Here is a 27,973-nt window from a genome sequence, read left to right as displayed (position 1 = left end):
AAAATTTAATTGGTGATTCAAAATAAACCTAGGGAATCTTTGCATGTCCGTAACTGCCTGTGTTTTGGGCTTAAGGAAAACCACCCCCTGAAGGATCCAAGCTACTGCAGAAACTGGACGACGAACAAGAGGCGGATGAGGAAGATGTGTCTGACGATGAAGGAGATGACAGCAGTTATCAGCTTGAAGGGGACTCTTCACAGGACACGCTGAGACAGCGCTCCTCTGTAAGCGTGAGGGAGGCAAAGGATGCAGCCTAACTCCGCTTTCTATCCAGGTTTTGGTTACATTTGGACAGATAAGCAGAAAAGGGGGGACTGGAAGTCCTCAAACTTATTTGAAGTGAGCTGTGACTCATAATATCAGTTTATCCAGATTTAGCCTAGATTAATTGAAAGCTCTCTTGAAAGTTTTATCAATGGGAAGGGCCTAATATATGACATTCAACAAGATTTCCACCGTACCAAGCAATAGCATTGTGTTAAGCTTTCCTAAGTAAATCGATTTTATTTATGTGCTAGGAAATGCTAACGGCACTGATCACTCGCCTCCTGCTGAAGCGAGGGGGGTCTGAAAGGATTTCACAAGGTCTCTGTTAAATGCGTAGGCCTGGATATCAATAACATTTTTTTTTGTCTCTCTTACTTGATGTGTACTTAGATGGGAAAACTCTTCCATTTGCCCAGGTAAACGGTGAAAGATGGGATTATAAAATTTAATTTTTTGAGCGCAGAGAAAGGGGTAAACGGTATGAAACCCCCTCTTAATAGACCAAAATGTAGCGGGGCGGGCGGGAAGTGCTAAGATAATCATTGTTAAGTGGATTTCTGATATCCTCTGCGTTTGGAATAATGAACATACTATCCCAGAATAGTTTGTTACCCGAGACTTCAGTTCATCCTTTTCGGCTCTATCCCTTCTTTCACATTCCTCCTCCTTGCTCAGATTTCCTTTTTTTTTTTTTTTCTTCTTCTTCTTCTTCAAGGTCTCTGCTCCTCTTATTCTGCTGTTTTCTTTTGTACTTGACCCTCTGTCCTTCTTTTCCCTTTCGATCCATGTTTTGAATGCAGCGTCTCTGGCTTCCCATCCTCCATCCCTTGTCCCTGGTTAAACTGGGTCTTTTGGCAACCTGCCTCTTATCCTCATCCCAGTCACTTCACATAAGCCAAGAGGACTACAGTTGTGTTTTTTTCAGTGCAGTTTGAACAAAAGGAGTGTATAAGCTCTGCACTAGTGCCCAAACTAATCCTTTAAAAATGGAATCCTAAGTGGTAAAAATCAGGATGTGCTGTGACATGAGAGCATAATGAATCTTCATTTGCTCATGCCAGCAGCTGAAGCACGCTTAGAACTGCATTTCTGCTTCTCATGTTTTGAAAGGAAGAAAACGTTAGAAGTCTTAGTTTTGTGGTTTCTTGACTTAGTCCAAATTTATCCTTGGTCATTTCTTCCTTGGTTTATTGTTTCAGGAATGGTTTTCATCAGGTTTCTTGGTTGGTTTCCCCCCCCCCCCCTCCTCCTCCTTTTTAAGCAGCTAATATTTATATTTTAAGATCATGGGATAAATGTAAATGATTTTTAAAAATTAGTTTTCAGAATGCTAAACTCTAGTGTGCGGTGTGTTCTGAATTAGCCTCTTTGCTGTGCTAAGAAAAAAAACTACCTGGCTGCTGATGTAGACATGCATTTCCTGCCATCACAGCCACCATGGTTTGGCCGTTTTTCTTTTCCATAACATGCCTGGTTGGAAAGATGGTACCACTTTTTTTTTTTTTGCCATAGCAAAGTCAGCCTGGCAAATTGGGGGACATACTGGCCCTTACTTTCAGAAAGTTTTCTTCCTGCTTAGAAAAGTTGTTTTTGGAAAGATGTATTAGGTCTTATGGCTTTTTTAAAGATTTGGAGAAAGTATTTCATTTTGTTGTTTTTTTTTTACATTTTATTTTGCTGTAAACAGTATTATAAGGCAGAGGAGCATGGTTTTGGTATACTAGAAGCCTTCAGGAAAACAACAAACGTCCCCTCCCCCACCAAAGTTGGTTGTTTTGTCGTCTCTAGGGTCCCTTTATCAATGATGGTTTTTGCTCTGGGCACTTGGTCATAAACTGTGAAAGAGGTACGAGACATCATAAGTGCTTTTTAATGATGATCTCTAAATTTAGTGAAGGATTCCTCAGCGTGATCTGTGCTCCCTAGTCCTGTGTTCCATTCAGTTCGCACCCTTCGGCTCATTTGGTATTGGGGACACCTATCCTGCATCACTTTGTATGTTTTGGGGGTTTTTTTTTAGTCCTACTAGTTTTTTGCTATTTTTTTATTCCAGCTCAAGCAGAACCAGGACTGGGATCCTGGTGCCAAGAGCCTTCATTTGCAGCTACATGGGGTTTGGCCACCCCCAGCTTATTTCTCGTCTGGCCATTGCAGCTGGGAGCTATACAGCAGGGCTCCTTCTGGAATCTTGCAGTCATTGGCTCTAAATCCAGCCCCCAGATGTTGCTCCTCTTGACCATGACTCCCTCCCTTCTCCCCCTGCTAGACATGTGAATGTAGCCTTCACAGCATCCCTAGCCAATCCGGAGCGTGGAAGTCTGGATCCAGGTACCTTCTGTATGGCAGCACACAGTGCGGTCACTGGGCCAGCCCATTTTCTACAAGTTTTGCTGCCTGTCTCGTGGTTTTGATCCAGGAAAGGAATTTTTTTTTTGATGTTTTCTTTTTTTAAGGGATGATGATGATGGATTGTTTGCTGCTCTACGGAAACTGTAGTAAGTGATATTCCAAGTGGCCTGGGCGTTAAATCCAGCATGTCATAGAATCCTAACCCCTTGGGATGGAACATTGGCAGCGGATGCAATATAATTGAAATAATTCCTTTTCATATATAGAATTGACACAGCCTCAATGGCAAGCCTTAGAAGCTGTCACTTGGTTTTAATTAGTCCCGAAATGATGCAGTATCAGTTTTTTTTAAAATGATGGCCAAATGTTTGAGGTTGAATCTTCCATAAGATGTGTGTTTGTATATAATTCTCAAAAGGGTTGGATAGATAATAAAACTCTTTTGACTGTTTGGAATCCCTTTTAAGACCAATGCTGCTTAACAAATATTTTGCTCTTTCCAGCACAAGAAGTTATTAGAACTTAGGTGGAAAGTTGTCATGTCTGTCATCTGTCTCGCAGGAGTCTTCTCTTGCCATGGACATAATTGGGGGATTTAAGAAGATCAGGCAAGAAGTGGGGCATCTTTACTTCTCACACCCAAACAATTAAATCAGAAGAAGTGTCATGTAGATGGCATGAAACATGTGAAATGCATGTCAAAGTTTAATTGAAAGTGGGCTCCTAAATCCGTCTAATAATTTTGGAACAAAAGGAGTCTTCCTTTAGTGTCTTAGGCTGTTACAACTTTGGCACTTACCAAACTTCTAGTGCAAGACGTACGCAATCGTTGGTTATGTTAAAAGGTTTAGAAATATGTATACATTGCTGATAAAATAAAGTGAAAAATTCAGTGCAGAATGGCAACATATCCAGTGGATAATATTCACATTATCCTAATTCATCATTTTATCTGTAACACGCACACTGTATGGTAAAAAAATCAGTATTTACCTTATTAACTCCCTATAGACTGTAAGATACCTGTGCATGGGGGAGGACAATTTGCAAAGCCATTTACACAAGAAAAATGTGTTTTTATCTGCACTAATCAACACTGAAAATTGCCTCCTCCAGTGTGGCTGAAAGTGGACTTTGTCTCATGGAGGAGAGGTGCTGAGGTCAGGGGATGAAAAGTACATTGCATTTTCTGCTCACTGGATTAGTTTTTTCCAGTAAAATACCCATAAAAAAAAAGGAGGCATAAGTGAGCTCGCATGCTTTGTACCCGCAGCAAGTTAAGGCAGCTGCCTGCTTCCACTTTGAGAATTGGTGCAAAGGCTGTAGATAGAGAGTACGCACGCTCTTTGTTCCAATGCAGAAAGTTTGAAGACTTGCCCCTCCACGAAATGGATTTACAAATGGATGGTAAATGAAATCTAGTCATCATAATTTGAATTTTCTAATAAAGCTGGAATTTTTTTTGTTGTTGTTTGCCTGTTTAAATCCAGTGTGTTGTATTTCAGCCATGCAAACAGATGTACACATTTTGCAACAAGTTTGTAATAAGTTCTCTCTTATACCATATAATTTCAGTATGATTGTTTTGGTTTTTCACAGAATTAAATGACTGTTCTGACATTTCTCCCAAACGTGTTGAGATATTTTGTGCTGTTCACCTTCTAAAACTGTAACTGTAACACAGCAGATTAACTCTTTGAGGTAAATTTCCTGTGTTGAATTTTCAGCTCTTATGACAGTGGGCATTGGTATGTGCCTTTGAGAAAAATAGGAGCCTATTTTTATGATGAAATCTTAGTGCAGTGACAGTTATTTTTTTACTGCAAAATGCTGACATCCTGGCATTTCTTCTGACTTAGTTTTGTGAAATAAATCGTATCTAAACCAACCACAGTGACAAATTTTCCATGGTTGAATGATTTACAAACCTATCCTATTAACCCTATGGCCATTTTGGTTTTCAGGATGTCCTTAGTGAATGTGCTTGAGATATATTTGTGTATGTTGGAGACAGAGTGCCCAGGGTGGACCCTGGAAATCTGTTGTTTCTTCCTTTTTTTTTTTTTTTGAAACCTTATTTTATTCCCTGGGTTTTTGAATGCAAGTATTTAGTAACTAAGTATACAGATATTGTGGTTGCTCTCTACACAATGCCTGCCTTGACCACACAATTCTTAGGCAGGAAATAAATGAAATAAACCTTCCCAAGTGTACAATATCACCAATTTTTACATGGCTTCATCTAGGAAGAGCCCTATCCCTGGTTTTCGGTGTGTGATACATCCCATTTGAAAAATAAGTCACAGGCCTACATCATGGTTCTAGTACCCGATAATACCAAGACTCCTTGTTCTGTGGCAACCTGAGGACAAGCAGGATGGCAGCTCTCCCAAGTGGGTGATGGCATCTGATGGACCCAGCTCAGAACTTTTATATCAGTTTGTAGAACTTTGATTGTGCGCTGCTGGGAATGTATGGCATAATACCATGCGTCCATGCAGGGGTCTCTATTAGAGAAGCTGATTCCAAGGGGAGGTGAGCGAGTTTTGTGAGGACCAGCATCCTGCTTTTTTTTCAGAGAACACTTATAACAGGTAACCAACTCTGTTTTTTTCCAAGGAAAAGCAGGATGGCAGCTCTCACAAGTGGGGAATCCCTAGCTACAGACTACCCTGAACGGAAGAGGAAAACCAAACAGTGCCAATGGGCCTAACAACTGTTTTTAGTGGCAATGAGCCTTTTTTTCTTTATAGTTTTTTGGTAAAGGGGCACCTTAGAACAAAAAACAGGCTCTATGAGGGATGAGTTGGGTTCTATGCATCAAAGAAATTTTGCAAGACAGACTAAGCAAACCTACCTTATCATTGGGAGTCTCTGCCTAAGCAATAGTGCGATATGAATGTGCGGACAGAATGCCGTTCCTCCTGTGGTTCCTGCTCATATCTTTCCAAAGATGAATCAATAGAGCTTCTGTTAGATCCTTTACAGGTGCTAGTGAAGCATCTCTCTACCAGAGGACTTGATCTACCCTGCCTTTCTTCAAAAAGTCAGAAGCAGTACCATTTAAATTAGAAAAAAAAAAAAAGAGGTAGAACAAAGGTGTCTTAAACATACAAGGACCTAAACAAGCCATTTCCCTACCAGTTTAAAAGGTCCTTTAGGACTTACAGTCTAAATTTTGGTAGATTCCTCTTTGTGCTGCTGGTGGCCAGAAAACCTGACCTTCAATATAAGTTACAATTCTGTACTGGTTATAATAGTTAAATTGCCTCTTGAATCCATAGTGGTAAAATCTGCTCTGAAGACAAGGATGCCAAATTACTGTTAATATAAGAGAAGAATTTCTCAGTCAGAATGTGACAGAGTAGAATTTCAGCCAATTCCAGATGGTCCAGTATCTATATAATATCCTTCTGAAAATAAGAGATGCCTCATCTTCCTAGGACTCACAAGACCAGTTCATGCCTCATATCAATGAAGCTGAAGAATGTGTTAAGCATCTCATTAAATCTTATGATGATTTTGAGATAGCTTTGAGATTAGCAAGTATAGTTACAGGAGCCAGAAGCCTTGGCTGAGAGTATCAGGTCTATGAGAAGACATACATGATGAATTACATAAAAACATAAGTTTTGCCATGGAGGTCAAACCAAGGGTCCATCAAGCCCAGCATCCTGTTTCCAACAGTAGTCAATCCCAGGTCACAAGAACCTAGCAGGATTCCTATATTCATAGAGTCCATGCTACTTATCCCATGGTCAATCAGTGGATTTCCCACCTTTAATGGTTTATGGATTTTTCTTCCTGGAACTTGTCCAAACCTTTTTTAAACCCAGCTACACTAACAGCTTTTACTATATCTTCCGGCAACAAATTCCAGAGTTTAATTATGTGTTGAGTAAAAAAGGCCTCAAATGCCTGACATAATTTCTTTTGATGAGAAAGTTAAGGAAATGGTGGCCCTCATCAAAAATCACTAATCAGCCCTTCAAATGCTATCTGCAGCTACTTCTCAAAAACAAACTATTAAAAAAACCCAAAAAAAACTCCCACCATAATCCTTCAGAAGGCAAAACTGTATAGTATCAAACATACCCTTTCCAAAGGCAACACTTGCAACTTTAGCAACAAAGCAGACCACATCCCAGGGAAAGTGCTAAATCCACAACTATTTCAACAATCCTATGAAGAATTTGCTCCTAATTTTTTTACTACCAGATTCCTCATTCTCACATCTCTCTCAAATCTTTTCTAATAGGGGGAAAGCTTCAATTTTTTCACTCCCAGTACCTCAGATTGTTGGTTTCTCAGAATAATTCTCAAGTACAAACAGCTGAATTTTCAAAAACTACTGCTTCTCATTTGAAGCAACTTCAGATTCTAAAATAGGAGCTAATTTCATTGTTGGCAGCCAATGTGATAGATGTTCTTAGTCCAACTGATGGAAAGGGGCAAAGGGTTTTACTTGAGGTATTTTCTTATTCTGAAAAAGTCAGGAGACCATAACCTTATTCTAGACTCAAGAGACCTGAAAAAATAGCTCAGGAGAGAAAAACTCAAAATGAACTCAGCAGAATCCTTACACACCTAAAAAGAATGATCAGCTTACTAGTCTGGATCTAAAGGATGCCTTCACACACATTTTTATTCACGTACGCTTCACAGGAGATGGCTAGCATTATCAGTATTGTGTATGTTTCTTCTGCTTGGCGGCAGCTCCGATAATATTCACAAAGTATCTAGCAGTAGTCAAGAAAGGGAAAAATATATCTTAGCTTTTCTCTTCTTAGGTGGCAAACTAACAGATCCTGGCAAGAAGGAAATCTGTCCACTGTTTATATGGTCCACACCCTCTCCTTGCTAGGGTTCATCATCAAATTCTAGAAGTCCAATCTGACTCCAACTCATCAATTGGGCTTCAAAGGAGAAAATCTGGACACTTTAAAGGAAACATTTTTCATCCTTGTCAAAGAATGTACAGCATAATCTGTATAATACAATCTTCAGCCACCCAAATTTCGGTTAGGGTTTTCTTGATATGGTAGGCCACAGTTCAAGTCACACCCTTTCCAAGGCTACCTATGAGACAGGCTCAATGGCACGTGAAATCTCAATGGAACCAATATTTACAGCCAATGTTTCACAAGACATTTTTCTCCAGCCTTCAAAAATCCCTTGCATTCAAACTTTTCATCCTCCAGACTCGGCAAGTATTAACTATGGATTCTTCCATTCAAGGATGGGGAGCACATCTCAGTAGTGTGCACTTTCAGGGGACTTGCACCATACAAGAGCAAAGACTTCACATAAGCCTCCTGGAACTAAAAGGGATATTCATTCAAGGCTCTTAAAGTCTTTGAGCTATGGTTGAAAGGAGCAGTAGTTCAAATCCAGATAGACAGTTTGGGTAGCAAACAAGGTACTCATGACTTTGCAAGGAAAGGTGGAAGATTTTAAATTGGATTATCTTAAACTTTTTTTAATGCCATTTGTCTCCTGGGCAAGAGCAATGTCTTGGTCAGTACTTTGAGTTGTTCCCTTCAGCCTCATGAATAGTTGCTGCACAGCACAGTTCCTCTTTCACCTGTGAGAAATTACACAAGTAGACCATGTTGCAGCCCCATTCAACCACAAATTACCTCTTTAGCACCCGACCGCTTAGCTTCAGCCACCTTTTACATTCGGTGGAATCGAGGATTGATGTATGCTTTTCCACCCATCACTCATTTTCAGAACAAACTTCAAGCTACAAAAAGACAAAGGGAAAATGTTACTAATAGCTACTTTTTGGCCATGACAGATATGGTTTCCATGGCCTCAGTGCCTAGCTGTTGCTCCACCAGCTTGCCTAAAAATATTCACAGATTTTTGTATCTCAATACAACTGCTTCATCATAATCGTTAACCTTGGAAGTCAAATTTGTATTCTTGCATCAAGAAGAGACCTTCCACCAGGTGTTCTTACATCTTCAAATGGAAAAGATTTTCCATCCGGTGTATATCACAAAAAGATCTGTTCATCTTTCTACTTCTGCTCTTCTTTGATATCTGCTTGGCCTCTCCAAGTCAGGGTTGAAGACTAATTCCATCAGAGTGCACCTAAGTGCCATAGCAGTGTGCCACCAACACTTACAAGGTCTTCAAATCTCTTGTCATCCAATAAGTCTCTTCCATTTTCATCCTACCATGAGAATCCCTCCTACTCAGTGGGATCTAAATGTATTTTCTTAACTAATGAAGCTCCCTTTTGAACCCAAAGCATCGGTGGATCTCAAGTTTCTTACTTGGCAGTTATTGTTTGTAATAACAGTGATGTCAGCACACACAATAAATGAGATCCAGGCCTTAGTAGTCTATACCTTCTATATACCAGTTTTTAAAACTAAAATAGTTTTAAGGACTCAAATTAAGGAGTACATTTTAGTACATGCGCCCGCACACATAGACACGCTGATTTTATAACATGTGCGTGTTATAAAATTGGCTGGCTGCTTGCAAGGGGGTGTAGATTTATGCAAGTTCCTTGCGGCATCACATCGTGGTCTTCCCCGGTTCGCTACCCCCTACCTTTACCTCCCTTCCGCATCCCCTCTCCTCCCTATTCTATCTACCCTTGTTTTTTTTTAATTTTATCTGTTTTTCCTCCAAAGGAGCAGTAGCAAGTAGCAAATGGCCACTGTATGGATGCCTCAAGCACTGCCCCTCCCCCACTTTTCTTCGGTCTGGCCTTTGCGTGCGTAACGAGGGTTATGCACACGGCTGGGCCCCTTCTAAAATGTGCACAGCGCACGCAAGGCCTGGCTGCGTGCGTAGGCCCTGTATTTTACGCGTGTGGGCGATTTAAAATTTGCCCATTGTTTTTACCTAAACTGGTTTCTCAGTTTCACTTAAATCAGTCCATAGTCCTACTTATGTTTTTTCCAAAACCTCATTAGGTGACCAAAGAGATGGATCAGGAAGAATGCTAGATGTAATATATTTGAATTTCAGAAAGGCTTTTTGATACAGTTCTGCATAGGTGACATAAATAAACTGAGCCCATGTGGTATGAGCCTTAAGGTGATGGCTGGGTTATAAACCGATTAAGTGGGAAGTAACAGTGGTAAATGGAGTTCATTCCAAAGAGCGGGGTGTTACTGGTTGTGTAGTGGAGGGATTGATCCTTGGACAAGTTCTTTTCAAAATTTTCATCAGTAATATTGTGGAAGGATTAGCGGAGAAAGATTTGTAATTTTGCAGAGGATTCCAAAATCTGCAACAGGGTAGACAGCCACAGGAAGGTGTGGAAAACATGAGGCGAGATCTAGTGAAGGTTGAACAATGGTTTAGAGTCTGGCATCTAAGATTTAATGTTAAAAAAAAAATAAAATAAAATGCAGAGTCCATATAGCCTTCAAAAACAAGGGAGCAGACAGTTTAGGGAGTGAAATTCTGAACACTAAAAAGAGCAGGAATCTGGGGGTGATTGTATTGGATGATCTTAAGGTTGCTTACCAGGTAAATAAGGCAATGACAAAAGCCAGAAAGATGTTTGGCTGCAGAGCAATTGTCAGCAAAAAAAAAAAAAAAAAAGTAGGTGGTGATGCTTCTGTATAGGCTCCCGATGAGACCTCATTTGGAATACTGGCTACAATTCTGGAGACTGTCTTCACAAGGGTATAAACAGGTTGGGGTCAATCTAGAGGGTGGCTACTAAAATGGACAGTGGTCTTCGTTCTAAAGCATATGGAGATAGACTTACAGATCTAAACATGTATGCCTTAGAACAGGGATGGTGAACTCCAGTCCTCGAGTGCTGCAAACAGGCCAGGTTTTTAGGATATCCACAGTAAGCATGCATGAGAAAGATTTGCATCCAATGGAGGCAGTGCATGCAGATATTTCTCATGCAAACTTGTTATGGATATCCTGAAAACCTGGCCTGTTTGTGGTACTCAAGGACTGGAGTTCACCATCCCTGCTTTAGAAGAAAGGCAAAATAGGGGAGATGTGAAAAACATTTAAATACTTCCAAGCATTTAATAAAGAAACTTTTCTCCACAGCTGTTGGCTCTAAGCGTCTATTTCAGTGAACCATATCACTCCACTCCCCATGCCTTTTGATTTTCTGATGTCTCTAATGAGAGACTTTGTCAAGCACTTACTGAAAATTAAAAAATCTAACAGATTTGTAAGGTAAGACTTCTGTTTGTTAATCCATGTTGGTTCTGCCCCATTAGTCTGTCTTTATCCAGATGGCCAGTAATTTTGTTGTTCAGAATAGCTTCTGCCATTTCACTGGGCACCAACATCAAGTTCACCGTCTGTAGTCTCCCAGATCACCCCAGAGCCCTTTTTAAAAATGGGTGTTACATAGGCCACTCTCCAATCCTCAGGTACCATATTTGGTTTGAATGAGAAGTTATAGATTATTAGTAAAAATTTCATTTTTTTAGTTCTTCCAGAACTCTGGAGTGTATACCATGAAGTCCCGATGATTTGTTACCCTTTAGTTGGTCGATTTGCTCTGTTATATCTTGCTGGTTCACTGTGATTTGATTCATTTCCTCTGAATCATCAGCAGAGTTTGACATAGGTACCTCCCCAGCACCCTCTTCAGTAAAAACCAAAGCAAATAATTCATTTCGTTTTTCTTTTTGGCCTTGTCTTTCCTGAGAGCCCCTTTTTCCTCTGTCATCTAGTGTGCCATCTGACTCCCTCAGATTTTTTTTGTCTCTTCATAAGCTTCTTTTCAAATTCTATTTTGGCCTGCCTTAATGTTTTGCATGTAACTTGCCAATGCTTAAGCTGTACAGGATCAGGGAACTTAAAAACAGGGAAAGATGTTCCCTGATCTTTCTTCAATAGATGCTATATCTTGGTCCTTTTAAGCTATTGTTATTTTTATTAAGTTCCTAATTTGAATTGTCTGCTATATGGTGTCTTTTTCTTTCATGTGGATTCTTGGTCATATTTACAGTTCTATGTTCATTGGCTTGTTTATTTAATCATTCCTTTTGGGTTTTGCTGGCAGTGTCCTCTGGGCCTCTGTCCCTCCTGCTGCAGCCCATGTGCCAAAACACGGCCCATGTCAGGGGACTGAAACTTCACTCCAAGTATCCCTGAATAAAAGGTGGAAACTCTCTTGCCTTAAGTTTTCATTTTCATTTTTTGATTAACTCACTACAAGGATCAGTGATCCTTCAGCGCTATCCATATATTACAAACATACACTGAGAGGCTAAGGAACTCAAATGTACTCAATAGAAGAGAGAGAGGAAAGGCAGGATGTGAAAGAAACATTCAAATATTTTACAGCCTTCAATAAAGTAAAGGTGGTACTTTTTGTCTTAAATTCAAGGGCAAGGGGTTGTGATGAGGCAGAGAGAGTAGGGGAATAATATTTTCTCATACTTTAATGAGAGGGTTGCAGATACCTAAGCTAGTAGTGACCAAAACTGACAATTTAAGTACACTTTGGGCCATGGTAAGACCAAGAGCAGCAGAGAGTTAAAAAGAGATGACAAAGCTGATTTGCACATAGCAACAATGCAGCCATGTGAGGCTTCCTAAAATAGGAGGTAAGCTCAACCAACATGCATGTAGTTCTCAGACTTTGGTATATTCTTAGTCCTAAATCAGGGTGAGGTAGATGGAAAGTTTGCAAGCATAGGCAGTAGATTGACTTTGCTACACTTCCCAGCTAAGGCCAAAAAGGAGAAAATGGGATCTTCTGCAGGGGGTTACGTTTGTACGGCTACTAGCTGGGAGATATCATTAGGCAGGGGCATCTGCCCAAACTGGTTTGACCAAATGATCCTTATCTGCAGACATCTACTATGTCCGATTATGTACTAAAAATGTGGAAGTTAATCCTACCAGAAAGATCTTGCCAAGGGTAAAAGAACTGTGTTTGTAGATAATATTCAGTACGACCTAGCTGGATGCAAAGAATACATGTCCTATTGAGATTAGCAGCTGTTTTAGTATCAAAACAAATCCTCAGAAAAAAAAAGGGAGGAGTTAGCTACAAATTTTCATTGGCAGATCTTCCATTGTGTGACATATTGTGCAACTTGGATTGAAAGGCATATTCATCTTTTGTTATTTTAAAAGGGTAGGCAGACCATATGAGACAGTCTGATGAAATAGCAATATGAGTTGACAACATTCTTTAGCTGTAAACAGATTTTTAGTAGTTGGCTTACAAAATACTATTAAATTTTGAAGGCATTGCCCTTGTCTATTAACATCCAATTATAAAAAGTTAACAAACATACATCAAAATCACAATGCTGAAACAGTCTTTTACACATACTCTTCATCTGACAGGTGACATTTCCTCACCCTGTAGATTCATTAAAATCCACACTGATATACATGTGTGTGTACTCAACTCATAACACTATAATGTGGTTGCCTTATGTTATATTTTTGTATCCTTGTGGACCTATTTTCAAGGAAGTGATGTTCCATTTTCTATTTGAAGCAAAACTCCTTTGAAGGTAAGGATGGCCCAATGTCAAATCAAGGTTTTATAGATTGCCATGATACTAGTGAAACGGGAGTTGTCCTATTTTAGACTTATGGGACTACCTGGAAATAAAACTTACATGCTTTACAGACCTACTCCACATGTTAAATATATAACTTTTTTTTAAAATCAACAATACAACATAAGATGTATGATGTGGGTAAAGGTTCAGATGACAGTTGTGGGGAAATTTTCAAAGGAGTTTCTACAGCTAAGCAGTTGTTTACTTGTAGAAAAGGCCACTTTGGAAATTGCTCTGCTTTTCCCTGTATGTGGGGGAGAAAGGGTGAGGCTAGGGGAGAAGGGTGGGGTTAGAGCATGGGGATTTAGTTTTGCACCTGCAACATAAGTGAGGGTAAAGACTCCTCCTCTCCCCCCCCCCCCCCCCCCCGTTGGCACTGGCACTCTGCTTGATTTTCAAATTCTATGATAAGAGTATAGCACGCTGGCTGCAAGTTAAATCCGGCCTATTGCAAAGTAAACCCCGTTTCTATTGGATTATTGAAACCCATAGGAAGAGATTTCTTCTCTTTTACACAATTGCAAGTAAATTTTCAAAGGTCTGCACGTGCAACTACTGGGGCTTTTGCGAGAGGTTGGGCCTTGCATGCGCTGCGCGCGTTTTACAACGGGCCCGGCCCCACTCATAAACCCTGGTATGTGCCGAAGGGCCAGGCCCTGAAAAAAGGGCGGGCATGGTCTGGACGGGGTAGGCTGGGACAGTGCCATTTGATGCTGTCCCAGGGAAGCGCCGGCTAGTGTGCAGAGGTTACTTTCACTCCAGAGGAGCAGTAAGTAATCAAACAAAAAAAGAGTAAGTAGTTAGGAAGGGGTTAGGGATCGGAGAGGAAAGGGGGAAGGGAACAGGGGAAGCCTTAATCCAGTCGCCACGCATAGGCTGTGAAAATTTCCTCGCCCTGCGCTTTGTGGCCATCTGCCCGCATACGCGCACGTGGATATCCTATTTTATAATGCGCGTACCGGGAACCGCCTGCACATGGATGGACGCGTGCTCCTTTGAAAATTGACCCCTTAGTGAATTACTCCCTATCAGAAGGAACCCTTCCACAGGACACTAAAAAGCCATTTGTGAGACGCATACTCAAAAATGCTAAATTAGATCCAAAGAAGATGTTGAGCTACCGACCTATCTCCAATTTATCCTTCCTCTCAAAGCTTATTGAATCATTTGTCCGGACTTAGCTTACCGATTATCTAGAAAATTCTACTTTACTGTACCTGAATCAATATGGTTTCAGGAAGAATAGCAGTACAGAAACTTTTACTATCTGCTTTAGATACTAGATGGCATGGGTTCGATGGCTGCCAAAATTATCTTATAATTCTTTTGGATGTGTCTGCTGACTTAGATACCATAGACCATAACATTTTGATTGGCCGATTATGGCCTTGCTGGAACAGTCCTTAGATGGTTTGAATCATATCTAAGCGAAAGATCTTTACAAATTTGCTTTAAAGAGAAGATGTCTGAATTGAAACATTCATACAGGTGTCCCGCAAGGATTGGCACTTTCAGCAATACTGTTAAATATCTACTTCATCCCATTGTGTAAATTAGTCGCTGGTTTAGGATTAACTTTTTTTTTCTTCATTTTTGCTAATAACATCCAGTTCTTTGTCCATATAAAGAATTCCATCACATCTAAACTGAATTATCTGAACATTTTTTTGGGAGCAGTTAACAAATGGATGGATCATAATCGATTATCATTGAATAGCTCCAAAATATTGATTATTATTTTATCTCAAACTAAAGAAACACCAAAGAATATGAATTTTGAATTTGGGGAGAATATCGTACCCATCTCTGACTGTTAGTGATTTAGGAGTGACCCTTGATTCCAATCTTTCCATAAGGTCTCATATCAAGAACCTGATTCATTCGGGGTATTTGAAACTATGCATGTTAAAACAGTTGAAACTAATATTAACTGTCAAAGATTTCAGAACAGTATTTCAATTGTTGATCGTTGTCTACCCTTTGGTCCCTCCAGCTCCTACAAAATGCTGCTTCTTGGTTTCCTTCAGGTAAAAAAAATTTTTTTTATCATATTACCTCACTTCTTGCCAGCCTGCATTTAGCTTCCAATTCATACTAAGATTCAATACAGCATCTTAATGTTGATACATAAATTATACCACAAATGTACCATAGGTAGGTCAATTCCGCAGATCTATACTCCATCTAGAACATTAAGATCACAAAACAAGGCTCTCCTTGAGGTCCTAGGAATGAGATATGCACACACTGGAGAGGTTAGAGGCAGGGCCTTCTCAGTGACTGGCCCTGTTTTGTGGAATACCCTACCAGAACAATTGAGAATGATAATGGATGTAAAAATGTTTACGAAAGCCTTGAAAACCTGGCTGTGTATACAAGAATTTGCAGTCAAACAATTAGTTTGTACTAATAATCTATCAACATAGTTATGTTTTTCTTATTTTATTGCTTTTTGTCCACACAGGTAGATTGATTGTTGTATCTGTAAACCGCTGAGATTTGAGTAGCAGTATTGAAGCTTTTTAAAATAAATAAATTGCCCTTTTTGTGACTGAATAAAAAGTAATATACTTTTTGTTATAGAATATGTTCAAGCCAGTTTACAGCAGTGAATAAAGCTGAATTCTACAATTCCATTTCATTTTTAGTTTGACTAGCACTGATCTAGTTCAAGACTAAGTATGTGCCATGACTGAACTGTAGAGGGCACAAGAGTTCTGCTGTAGCAGATGTTTACAGATGAATATGTCAAGTAAATGGGAATTTCATCTGATGCTATAGAAAAAGCCTGCAAGCTTCTTAGAGAGTGAAGATGTATGGATCCAAGTTTATATTTATATGATCAATGTATACCCACAAACTTTGGCATGGATTTATCAAAATGCACTGAATATCACATGCGATAGAAAAAGGGGCATGTTTTATGGTAATAGGCAGTTTATTGCAATTTGCGCTAATACCAATGCGAAGCGCTAAGTTACCGCAAATTGCAATAGCTTTTTTGCAATTTGAGATAAGTGCCAGAATTGTGGTATTTTCTACATACAACCACTGAGGGGACCATGTTTACTATTGGGGCTCTCCGGGAGCTTCAAAACTACTAAATCCGGCATGAACACATTGCAACATGCGATAAAGTTAACGCTACTGAAAAAGGCTAAAATTGGCGTTAAAGCAGTGCGATAGGGCTTCACAAAACAGTAAACCCAGCCCACTCCCACCCCTAACTCCTCCTCTTTTTCTGATTTGCATCGCACCATACGTTATGGTGCTATCGCATGCGTTAACGCCTTAACGTTATTTGATAAATGACCCCGTTTGTTAGTAGTGCCTTTGATCCTTGGAAGACTCTCAGTTCCTTTACATTGCACCCATGTACATTGGCCTGCTTTGTTTTGAACAATCTAACCTGCAGCATCAACTACAAAAATGTTTTTGTATACAATTCTTGTTTTTTAGATAAAAATGACATGGAAAATTTTTTGCTATCAAATTTATTTGTGAGAGGCGATGGAGATCATAATATGATCAAATTTGAATCAGTGACAGGAAGAGGACAATAAGTAAAGCTACAGCTCTAGCACTAAACTTTCAAAAGATAGAGTTTGATAAAATGAGGAAGATAGGAAAAATCTGAAAGGTGCAGCTACAGAGACTGAGTGTACAACAGGCATTGACATTGTTTAAAAATACCATCTTAGAAGCACAGTCCAAAGTATTCCATGCATTAAGAAAGGTGGAAAGAAGTCCAAACGACTGCAGGCATGGTTAAAAGGCAAAGTGAAAGAGGCTATTTTAGCCAAAAAAAAACCAACTCTTCAAAAATTGGCAGAAGGATCCATTGGAAGAAAATAGGAAGAATAAGCATTGGCAAGTTAAATGTAAAACATTGATAAGACAGGCTAAGAGCGAATTTGAAAAGAAATTGGCCGTAGAGGCAAAAACTCATAATAAAAAGTATATTCTCAGGAAGCCTGTGAGGGAGTCGGTTGAACCGTTAGATGATGGCGTGATTAAAGGGGCATTAGGGAAGATAATGCCATTGTGGAAAAACTAAATGAATTATTTGCTTTGGTGTTTACTAATGAAGCTGTTAGGGAGATACCTGTTCTGGAGACGGTTTTCAAGGGTGATGAATCAGATGAACTGAATCAAATCAACAAACTGAAAAGTGGCAAATCGCCTGGACTAGATAATATACATGCCAGGGTTCAGAAAGAATTCAAAAACGAAATTTCAGATCCATTAATCGTAATTTGTAATCTATCATTAAAATCATGTATTGTGTCTGAAGATTGGAAGGTGGCCAATTTAATCCCGATATTTAAAAAGAGATCCAGGGGTCATCCAAGAAACTATAGACTGGTGAGCCTGATTTCAGTGGTGGGAAAACTCATGGAAACTATTCTATATAGAACAATATCACAGAACATATAGACATGGTTTAATGGGACACAGCCAGCATGGATTTACCCAAGGAAAATCTTGCCTCACAAATCTGCCACATTTTTTTGAAGGACTTAATAAACGTGGATAAAGGTGAGGTGTATTTGGATTGTCAGAAGGCCTTTAACAAAGTCCCCCATAAGAGGCTCCTAAGAAAATTAAAAAGTCATGGGATAGGAGACAATGTACTTTTCGGGATTGCAAACTGGTTAAAAGACAGGAAACAGAGTAGAATTAAATGGTCAGTTTCCTCAGTGGAGAGAGGTAAACAGTGGAGTGCCTCAGGGATCTGTACTTGGGCTGGTGCTTTTTAATATATTTCTAAGTGATCTGGAAAGCGAAATGAGTGATGTGATCAGATTTGAAGATTACATAAAATTATTCATAGTAGTTAAATCATAAGCAGATTGTGATAAATTGGGTGTCCAAATGGCATATTAAATTTAATGTGGACAAGTGCAATTTCATGCATACAGTGAAAAATAACCCATGCTGCAGTTACATGATGTTAGGTTTCATGTTAGGAGTTACCACCCAGGAAAAAAAAATCTAGGTGTCATAGTGGGCAACACTTTGAACTCATCGGCTCAGTGTGCTACGGTGGCGAAAAAAGCAAACAATGGGGGTCATTTACCAGACGGATCGCATGCGATAAGGGATGTTTCGCATGCAAAAAGTCCCTTATTTTGTGTGATACCAAGAAAGGGGTGGAGTTGTCCCCAGAAGAGGAGGAGTCGAGGTGTCACCGGGGCCGACTCCATGAAGACGTCGCGGATGACGAAAAGGTAAGGGCCTTTTCGTGTCCTATTTCGCGCCCAATAGCTACACCTTCTATGGTGGCGCTATTGGGTGCGAAACCGGCAGCGATCGAAACCGTGGCGGTGCGATCGCTGCTGGCTAGTGCAGGACCGCCCCCCCCCCCCCCCGCCCCTCATTACCTAAAGTATCGCAGGCCTGCGATACTTTAGAAAATGAGGCCCAATGTTAGGAATTAGGAAGGCAATGGTGAATAAAACAGAGAATGTCATAATGCCCCTGCATTGCTCCATGCTGAGACTACACTTTGATTACTGTTTCAATTCTGGTTGTTGCATTTCAAAAAAGATATAGATGAACTGGAGAAGGTAGAGAAAAGGGCAACCAACATGATAAAGGGGATACAATGGCTCCCCTATGAGGAAAGGCTAAAGAGGTTAGGGATGATCAGCTTGGAAAAGAGATGGCTGAGGGAGGATATAATGGAGGTCTACAAAATCATGAGAGGACTAGAATGGATAAATGTGAATCTGTTGTTTACTCTTTCAGGTAATATAAGGACTAGGGGGCCCTCTTTGAAGTTAGCAAGTAGCACATTTAAAACAAATCAGAGAAAATTTTTCTTCACTAAACCCATGCTTAAGCTCTGGAATTTATTGCCAGAGGATATGGTTAGGGAAGTTAGCTGGGTTTAAAAAAAGATTTGGACAAGCTCCTTGAGGAGAAGTCCATACATTTCTTTTAGTCAAGTTGACTTAACTGGTAAATTTTAAAAGTGTGCTTATTGCAACACAAGCAAACATATGCCTCATTTTATAAATTACACACATAGCATTTAAAACATTCAGCACGCTTATGCCAACAGCCTTTACACGTGTATCTTACATGCTCACACAAGGAGGGAGAGGGAGCACACTTCTGTGTAGGGTCAGTCTGATTATATATATGCACCTCTGTAGAGGGGCACTTTGAATCGGGGTGGGTTGGGGTTAGGGTGAGTGGTGTCACAGACACATTCAGAGGTATTCATGGCAAACTTGACATCACTAAATAATTTGTCTTTATAAGCAATGAAAAATCTCACAAGAGGAGTTGATTTGTACACTGCTGTCTCTGCTATCTGCATTGTACAAATCAACTCCTTTTTATTGCTTATAAGGACTAAAATTCTTTAGTGATGTCAAGTTTGCAATGAATACCTCTGAATGTGTCGGTGACACCACCCACCCTAACCCCAACACACCTCCTGTATAGGGTCAGTATCAGACTGACCCTATACAGTCTCTCTCTTTAGGATTCCTGCAGCAAAGGTATGCAGACAACAAATGTGCATTGCCTTTGCAAAATTCGTGGTTAAATGCGTCAAGTCTTGGTCCTGCCCCGTTTTCTGCATTCTTCCCTGCTTAAAATTTGCATGGCCCACATTCGTGCATATGTGGCCATTTTTGTGCAACGCTTTTAAAATCTACCTCTTAGGGAATAGCCACTGCTAATTACCGGCATTAGTAGCATGGGATCTATTTAATGTATGGGCACTTGCCAGGTACTTGTATCCAGGATTGGCCACGGCTGTAAATAGGATGCTGGGCTTGTTATGTTCTTATATAAAGGTTATTGTTTTCCCTCTCATTTTTCTTTGCCAAAGCAAGTCTCTGGTTTCCAAATTATTATCTACACAGTGGGTCAGATTATTCATGCTGCTCGGCGAAATACATGCACAAGTGTCTGATGCACAAATGTTCAAACTTCAGCAAAACTCAGTTGTTGTTATGTGTGCTTTCATGATGGTATGTACATGGAAAAGCAGGGCGCTGTGGATGCATTCCTGTGCATGCTTGTCTGCTACCTCCACACATCAAAATGGTTTCAGAAAATAAAAAAAGCTTGCTTAGCAAGCAGCATGTCTGATGTAGTTCTGACATTTACAATATATTCAATTAAATGACCAGAGCAATGAAAAATCTAACAACAAATTGGGATGGAGTTAGATTAATTTGCATATATTTTAGTATATTTTCAAATTATTCTGCAGTTTGTAAATTGCGTTAATACTTTTGTTGGGTCTGTGCCTCCTGTTAGTGAGCATTTATCTTTAGTTTTTGTACTCATAAAACAAGGGAATAGGTGGTGACACAGCACTGGTGAAGGGCGTTAATCAGTTGATTCAAAGTGGTTCAAAACAGAAGGGTGAATTTGTCAATTGTTTATCTTTTCCGTCAGTAAAGCTTTTGCTTCTTTGTGGCTTGCCATGTTTACCCTTCCTTCTGTGTATCCTGCCAAATCATTGTGAATTTCCACAGACCAGTGCCAGCTATTTCTTTCTAAACCCATTTCCAGTGCTACTGAAATTCCAGAATGCCCATGCAATGTGCACAAATGTCAAAGCAGAAAGCAGAAAATCATTCCAGGTCATTTAAAATCTTTCCAGGACAGAGATTCTTCGTTAACTCGATTCGAAACACTGAATCCTGTTTTGAGAAAAAGAATATTTTCATCGACATAGGAGACAGCGTTTTGAAATTTGATTCCCGGGTGGCTCTAGATGTGAGACTATGACTATTCTTCTGACTATGCGCTTTGGATAAGAAGAAAAACTAATCTAAAGCTTTGCTTTCTTAAGGGCTTCCCATAGAGTAATGGACTATTAACCAAATTGTGTAGGTTATGACACGCACACAGGCACATGCAGAGTTTGAAAGTCAGGTCAAGCTTAAGTGCCATTTGCCTAGGCAGATGGAGCAGAACATACGTGAGTCTAGTTTACTAAGCGTTTTCCCTATTGACATAAAATGGGAGAAAAGCCTTAATGAATTGGGTCCTATATTTTGTAGTGCTGGGTTGTAGCAGTTCCTCAGACTGCTAATTTTGCTAGGAATAAAACCAGATGCACTGTACTCATTCCCTAAAATGTTACACAGTGTGTTTCAATACTTCCATTCACTTGTATTCCTTTTTCCCCTTCCTTTTTCATTTGCTGCAAGCTATCTGTTTTGCCTAAGCTTGTTGGTATGAGTGTTTCTGATATAAGTGTGTGTTGGTGCAGGTTCACAGAGAGATCCCCCATCACTGGTATGAACATTCATTCTCTTTTTGTTACCTTTTTTCCTCCTGCTCTCAAAACCCTAGTGATCTCCTGGTGGCTGATCAGATCCTGTGCCTTTGTTTTCCATTTTCTGGCCACACAGCAGAAGCACGGGGGGGGCCACGCTGAAGATGTATCTTGGGAAAACATTAACAGGGCAGTTGATCAATCATGAAGACAGAGTATTGCAGGCTTGTGTTTTCTTCTGAAGCAGTGAGAGCATACTTTAAAAGAAACCAAAATGTTTTAGACCTCTGATCTGACTCCGATAGACAAACAAAAAACAAAGCTTAAAAGTTCACTATGAACATTCCTTTCAAGTGACAAAACACAGGTCCTAATCTTTCAGCTTTACTATCACTTTTGGACATCATCTGTAAGGGTGCTGCTGATAAGAGTGAGGCTGGATAAAGAGCATAAACAGTAAAAGCTTCACGTCCTTTCCTCTTTGCTGCCAGTGTACCTGGTTCTTGGCCAATAAACTTTCTCTGATGTTAGCTTTTTTACCTAGTAGTTTCTAAAATAAATAAAAGCAAAGATGTTTAAGGCTGTTTTTTTTTATTTGTCTACTGCTTTTTGACACTTCAAAGTGGCTTACATTCAGGTACTGTAGGTATTTCTGTGTCCCCAGAAGGCTCATAATTTAAGTTTGTACCTGAGACAATGGAGGGTGAAGTAACTTACCCAAGGTCACACAGAGTAGCAGTGGGATTTGAACGCTGCTTTCCTTGAGATTGTTGTCTGCTTCTCTAACCACTAGTCTAAATCTTCATTCATAATTACTGTTCAGAAATGTTGCTGCTGAAAAACACTCTAGTTAGTTCAGTGGCAAAATAAAAACAAGTTGAAAGAGAACAAGTCAGACAGAATGAAACATGGAAGAAAACTTCACATGTTCTATAGGTGAGAGCAAAAAAAAAAAAAATTGCATAATCATCCCCATCCCAGTATGGCGGGACTTCTCGATCTCTGGGTTGTGTACATCAGATGGCAGTGCTCTTCAGGCACCAGCAGCCTGTAATGGAAGTCAGCGTGGAGACTTGAGCCAGCATGCACTCACTGGTAATGGTAATTTAAGGAAAGGACTGCTGGGTAATGTAGTCCTAGAGGGACAGTTCCTGTGGCACCAGGTGAGTCTAATTAGAGGAATGAGTGGGAACAGCCAAACTAGAGCTCCTTATTGTACAGGAGGACTGTTTCCCCCCCTTACCATCTGAATTACTTTGCACTTATCAGTAACTCCTTCACCACTTTCTTGCCCACTCATTTTTGTGAGATCTCATTAACTGAGGTTGATTATCTGGAATAATTTTGCTTCATTTCAGCTTCACAAAGAAAATCATGGTTCTTTAAATATAGCTCTTTTATTCAATTTGTCAGTCTAACATACAGAATTTCTTTATGGCAAGATAAGCAAATTGTCCTTCCCTGTACTTCAGTTTCTCATCACATGCCTAATTGAGCCATGGGTGACTGTAAGATGTCTTTTGAGCAATGAATCACATTTATACTTAAGATTCAATCAGTGTTGATAGATTTATGATCAAAGACTGTGTCACATGCTTAAATGACAATTTTCTACCTAAATGATATCTTCATTATTGAGCTGTGATGTTCTCAAGATCTTTATTGAATACATTCTACACCTCTTGAAACATCAATTCTGCCTAATTCTTAGATCACCTTTTTAATCCAAAGGTGCACTCCAACCTAACCAACTCTTGTATGTCTGCCTTTACTTAGAGTAAATACTGGGGATATTGTATGAGGACTGTATCCAGCTTTTAAAAACATATCTTCTCTTGGTTGTTATATTTTTCTGATGTATGTACTTTTTATGTAGCCCAGCAGTTGCCTCCTGCTCCTTTGGAATTTCAGCTCAGTTGGAAGTGACCCCCTACTGGTCTACAGCTCCAAGAGGTGCTATTCCCAACTACCTGGGTTTATTTTTTTACTATTTTATAACCCCCTCCTCAATTCTAACCTAGTCTAGCCACTAGGTGTCACTGTTGCACAAATCGTTGTATCTCCTTCCCTGGGGATGGGGAAGGGCTCTCTAAAATTGCATCTGTAGCCCTGACCAGCCAGAGAAGCAAAACCTGGGTTCAGGAGTAAACCCAATCCTCTTACCTAGCAGTGGATAATAGGACTGTCACTGGGTTTTTTCTTTGTGTTTCGCCTTTTTCCAGTGGTTTCTCTGCTCTCTTCTTGTCCACCTGATGCTCTCTCCAGTCCATCCGTAGACAGAAAAGCAGGTACCTGAGGCAATCTTTCTCAAGTCTATGCATTTGCCTCAATCACTGCCATGGCAAGCAGAACCACAAAACAGGCTCACGTTCCTACCATCTGGATCAAATTAATCCAATTCTCTTTGATTGGAAAAGGTTTGCATTAAACCCGAAAGAATCACGCTTGTCGCTTATTATTTTCGCATCTAAACGGCTGTTGGTTATTTTGGTTAATTGAGATTGTTCAATGAACAGTAGGTCTGCCCCACATTGCCTGGGTTTTTTATTCCACTGAATTGCTTTGAAAGGCAGTGGACCTTCATGAAATGTTCACCACATAAGCAGATTGTGTTAACTGTGCTAAGTATAATTATCTGGTTCTGTAATTATCTTCCCTCCTGTCCTCCCATGGCATTATTTTGAACAAATGTTTTTTTTAAAACAGTAAGGCTGACTGTAGGTACCCGATGCAGCCAGCATGAAACATCTGCACAGGGAGTGACTTGGTCTCTGTGCAGCGAGAGCACTGTTTGATGGGACATGACCACAGTGCTCACAGTTACTGCTGATCTGTGCAGGGACTGAGAATAGCAGAGAAAGGATCCAAACTGGAAAACAGCTTTTGGAAATGAGGGGGAAAAATTCAGCTGTAAATCCATAGACACAATATGAGAGCAATTTAATTTTGGTTACATCATGGTCAGTTGTTTTATGCTCAGACAGCATAACCCTTCATTTTCTGTGACTTTGGGGGGATTGCTTTTTCTAGTAGCAATTATGGATGCCTTAGCCAAGAGGTGCACTGGATACAATTCAGAATTCAAAGCCATAATTTTTACCATCTGGTAATCTGGCTTTAGGCATTCCGTATTCAGAGTTCAGTTCAGTTTGCACTGTCTGAAAAGAGCTAAACAAAAAAACTCCCCTCTAATTGTCTAAAAAAAATGGTTGAAATAACTTTTTCAAAGTTCTTATCAGAATTGGGAAGTTTTAAAGGCTCACTCCAACCTAGAGCCACCTCAGAGTGCCAGAAAGAAATGGGGGTGTGGTGGATATGAGCAAGAGTTGCTTTCAGTGCCCCCCCCCCCTCCCCTCCCCCTTCCCTTTTGGGATTGTGTGCCAGACTCACAGACTGCCTCAAAAAGGCAGGTCCCATCCCCCCACCGCCACCTTGCTGCTTGCCCTGCTTGCCAATCCCTTGCAATGCCCCTAATTGTAGACACTTAGAGGGAGAACATTTATTGACTTGGAATCTATTCAATGTGCAGAGTGGGACTTGGAGCAAGAGCTCCTGTTTCCTACCTGCTGCTTTTACACTTCCCATTTCCTGAGTCTATTTCAGCCAAAGGTCCCCCCAGAGATGCAGCACATCTTAGAAAACAACTGTGAAAGCGGCAACAAGAAATCTACAAATTGCTTTAAAATGTATTTTTTTTTTCTTTCCGAAAGTGTGTACATTTTAGTGCTGTAGACTCGTAGGGAACATCGCGACCTGTCCTGCTTTCTGAGTCAGCCAGGCTGAGGTGCTCCTTTCATTGCCACAGCTGGCAGACACTAAGCAGGGCCTCCCTGCATCCCTTCTTGTGGACAGCTTGTTATCGGATCGGTAGTCCCACCCTGGAATGTTATCGCCTTGTTGAAGGTGGGCTCAGTCCGCCAGAAGAGGGACATCTCTGTTGACCTCTACCAAGAACCTTTTCTTGAACTCTGAGCAAAGTCCTTTTTTTTGGAGTAAAAGCTTCAAGGAAGGGTTTTGAATAGTTCCTTTCCATTTTACTTGTACCGAATGTAGCCACCTTTTCTAGCTGTAGCTGTGAAGGCAGAGAGCACATGGTGCAAGAGCTTAGTGCACGGTCCCACCAAATCCCAGCATGGATTCTCCAAAAAGGGGGAGGGGGAGGGGGGGAGGGGGGGGGGAGGATAGACCTCCAAGGACCAAGGTGTAGTGTACGTCTCTTTTCCTGTGGGTGTAAGCTCAAACTCTGTTTCTGTACTGCTGAGTGCCAATAAATAGGCTGGGCACAACTAGCAGGGTGTTCCAAAATAGGTTTACCTTTCAATGGAAATTAATTGGCACCAAATATATTTTCTTCTTGTCACGTCCATAATCACAGCAATAAATCAAGCCTCAAATGATCTGTGTCTGTGGTGCCTTAGTGCTTTGCCAGGATCACCTCTCCTCTCTTTAGATGGAATGCACACTGCCTGGGTTTCCCTGGAAAGGAGTTCTCCTATCCCTAAGGGATTTCCCTTGCACAGTATCAGGGATCCAGTGCTTAATCCTTCTTTCTCCAAAACTGGCTGAAACTCCAGTGTGGGGTCCCACGTTCCTCCTCTCTCCTCCTAGCTCGGGATTCCAGTTTGAATTAGGGTTACCAACTGGGTCCAGATTTTCAGCGCAAGTTGATCCAGTCCTGGTTTTACACCCCGGCATGCAGGGACTTGCAGTCTTGCTTTTTCCTAGGGAATGCGCAAGGGAACCGCGATCGAGTCCCTGCATGCAAGGGAGTAAAACCAGGACTGGATGAATCTGGAGCCAGTTGGCAATCCTAGCTGGTATCCACTCTTTTACCTCACAGTTCTCCAAGACGGCAAAAGGATCTTCAGTCTGAAAGATCTTAAAATATTGCAAACAAGGAAAAATCCACATACTTCTCCACTCCCTTTTCTCAGGCAGGAAGGGTGGACAGAAAAAATGTAATTTAACAAAAATCCACATATTGCATACTTAAACACACAAAAATCACTGAAACCCAGTTATAAATAAATTGAGCGCCCTTGGTATGGATCCTAGAAACTGGCTGAGCAGGAGGCAAGAAAGGGTTGTAGCAAACAGAATTTTCTCTGAGGCTGGGGGTGTTACCAGCAGTGAGCCTCAAGGACCTGTCCTTTTCAACATTTTTGTGAGCAACATAGCGGAAAGATTGTCAGGAATGGTTTGTCTTTTTGCTGATGATACCACAAGCTGCAATAGGGTAGACGGCCAGGAAGGTGTGGAAAACATGAGGAGAGATTTAGAAAAACTTAAGGAATGGTCTAGAGTAAGGGTGGCCACCTCCGGTGCTCAAACGGCACAAACAGGCCATATTTTTCAGGATACCCACAATGAATATGCATGAGATAGATTTGCATGCACTCCCTCCATTATTTGCAAATCTATCTCATGCATATTCATTGTGGATATCCTGAAAACCTGGCTTGTTTGTAGCTTTCGATGATCGGAGTTGTCCACCCCTGGTCTAGAGGCTGGCAGCTAAGATTTAATGCTAAAAAATACAGAGTAATACATTTAAGCTGCAAAAAAACAAGGGAGAGATACAGTATTGGAGGTGAAATTCTTCTAAGCACATAAGAAGGGCAGGATCTGGGGGTGATTGTATTTGATGAATTTAAGGTGGCCAAATAGGTGGGTAAAGAAACAGCAAAAGCCAAAAAGATGCTTGGCTGCATAGGGAGATGAATGGTCAACAGAAAACGGGAGATGATATTGCCCTGTATAGGTCCATTTGGAATACTAATGTACAGTTCTGGAGACTGCACCTTCAAAAGGATATAAACTGATTGGAGTCAGTCCATAGGGGGCTACTAAAATGATCACATTTTAGTAGCTCCCTATGGGCTGACTGACGTACACATAAACAAACAAATAAATAAATAAATAAATGGACTGACTGACGTACACATAAATAAATAAATCAGTAGTCTTCATTCTAAAGCATATGGGGATAGACTTAAAGATTTAAACATGTGTACCCTATAGGGAAGATATGATAGAGACATTTAAATACCTCTAAAGTCTCCATACACAGGAGACGAGCCTCTTTCAATGGAAAGGAGACTCTTGAACGAGGGGTCATGGGATGAGGGTGAAAGGGAGTAAACTAAGAAGTAATCTTAGGAAATATTTCTATGCAGAGAGGGTAGTGGATGCATGGAACGGCCTCCCAGTGGAGGAGGTGGAGACAAAAACAGTATCTGAATTCAGAAAAGCATGGGATAAATACAGGGGCTCTCAGTGACAGTGATAAGAATTATAAGGCTAGATAAATTGGATAGATGTGCAGACTAGATGGCCATATGCTCTTTTTCTGCTATCCATGTTTCCATGTTTCTATGATGTCAATATTCAAAAATCATTTAGATGGATAACTTAAAGTGATTTTAAACTATAACCAAATAAGTTAGCTGGATCATTTTAGGCCTGCTTCAGAGCAGACCTAAAGTTAGCCGTCCTTCTGTGACTGTAATAACAGGCTACTTATCCAGATAATTTCAAAAGATATCAGATAAGTACTGCTCCTTTTAAA

At 40.4% G+C, this 27,973-nt stretch overlaps 1 protein-coding gene and 1 long non-coding RNA gene across 3 annotated transcripts in view; one reads left to right on the top strand and one right to left on the bottom strand.

The window, feature by feature from the left end:
- Positions 1–4,243, top strand: part of TMX1 (thioredoxin related transmembrane protein 1) — a 28,602-nt gene extending 24,359 nt beyond the window's left edge. The window contains exon 8 of the mRNA XM_029598339.1: positions 76–4,243. Within this exon, the coding sequence (XP_029454199.1) occupies positions 76–260 (185 nt within the window). The 3' untranslated portion in view covers positions 261–4,243. The remainder of the gene's footprint in view (positions 1–75) is intronic.
- LOC115089907 overlaps positions 1–23,735 on the bottom strand; it is a 31,341-nt gene extending 7,606 nt beyond the window's left edge. The window contains exons 1-3 of one of the 2 annotated variants that reach the window (XR_003856265.1): positions 23,569–23,735; positions 22,123–22,239; positions 21,454–21,662 (exon numbers count right to left, since the gene is read on the bottom strand). This is a non-coding gene — a long non-coding RNA (uncharacterized LOC115089907). The remainder of the gene's footprint in view (positions 1–21,453; positions 21,663–22,122; positions 22,240–23,568) is intronic. The other variant, XR_003856266.1, reaches the window with a different exon arrangement.
- Positions 23,736–27,973: the final 4,238 nt, after the last annotated feature.

This window comes from Rhinatrema bivittatum, chromosome 4, assembly GCF_901001135.1.
Source record: "Rhinatrema bivittatum chromosome 4, aRhiBiv1.1, whole genome shotgun sequence".
Lineage (NCBI taxonomy): Eukaryota > Metazoa > Chordata > Amphibia > Gymnophiona > Rhinatrematidae > Rhinatrema > Rhinatrema bivittatum.
The sequence above is the reverse complement of the archived record's forward strand: the minus strand, read 5'-3'. Positions and strand labels throughout refer to the sequence as shown.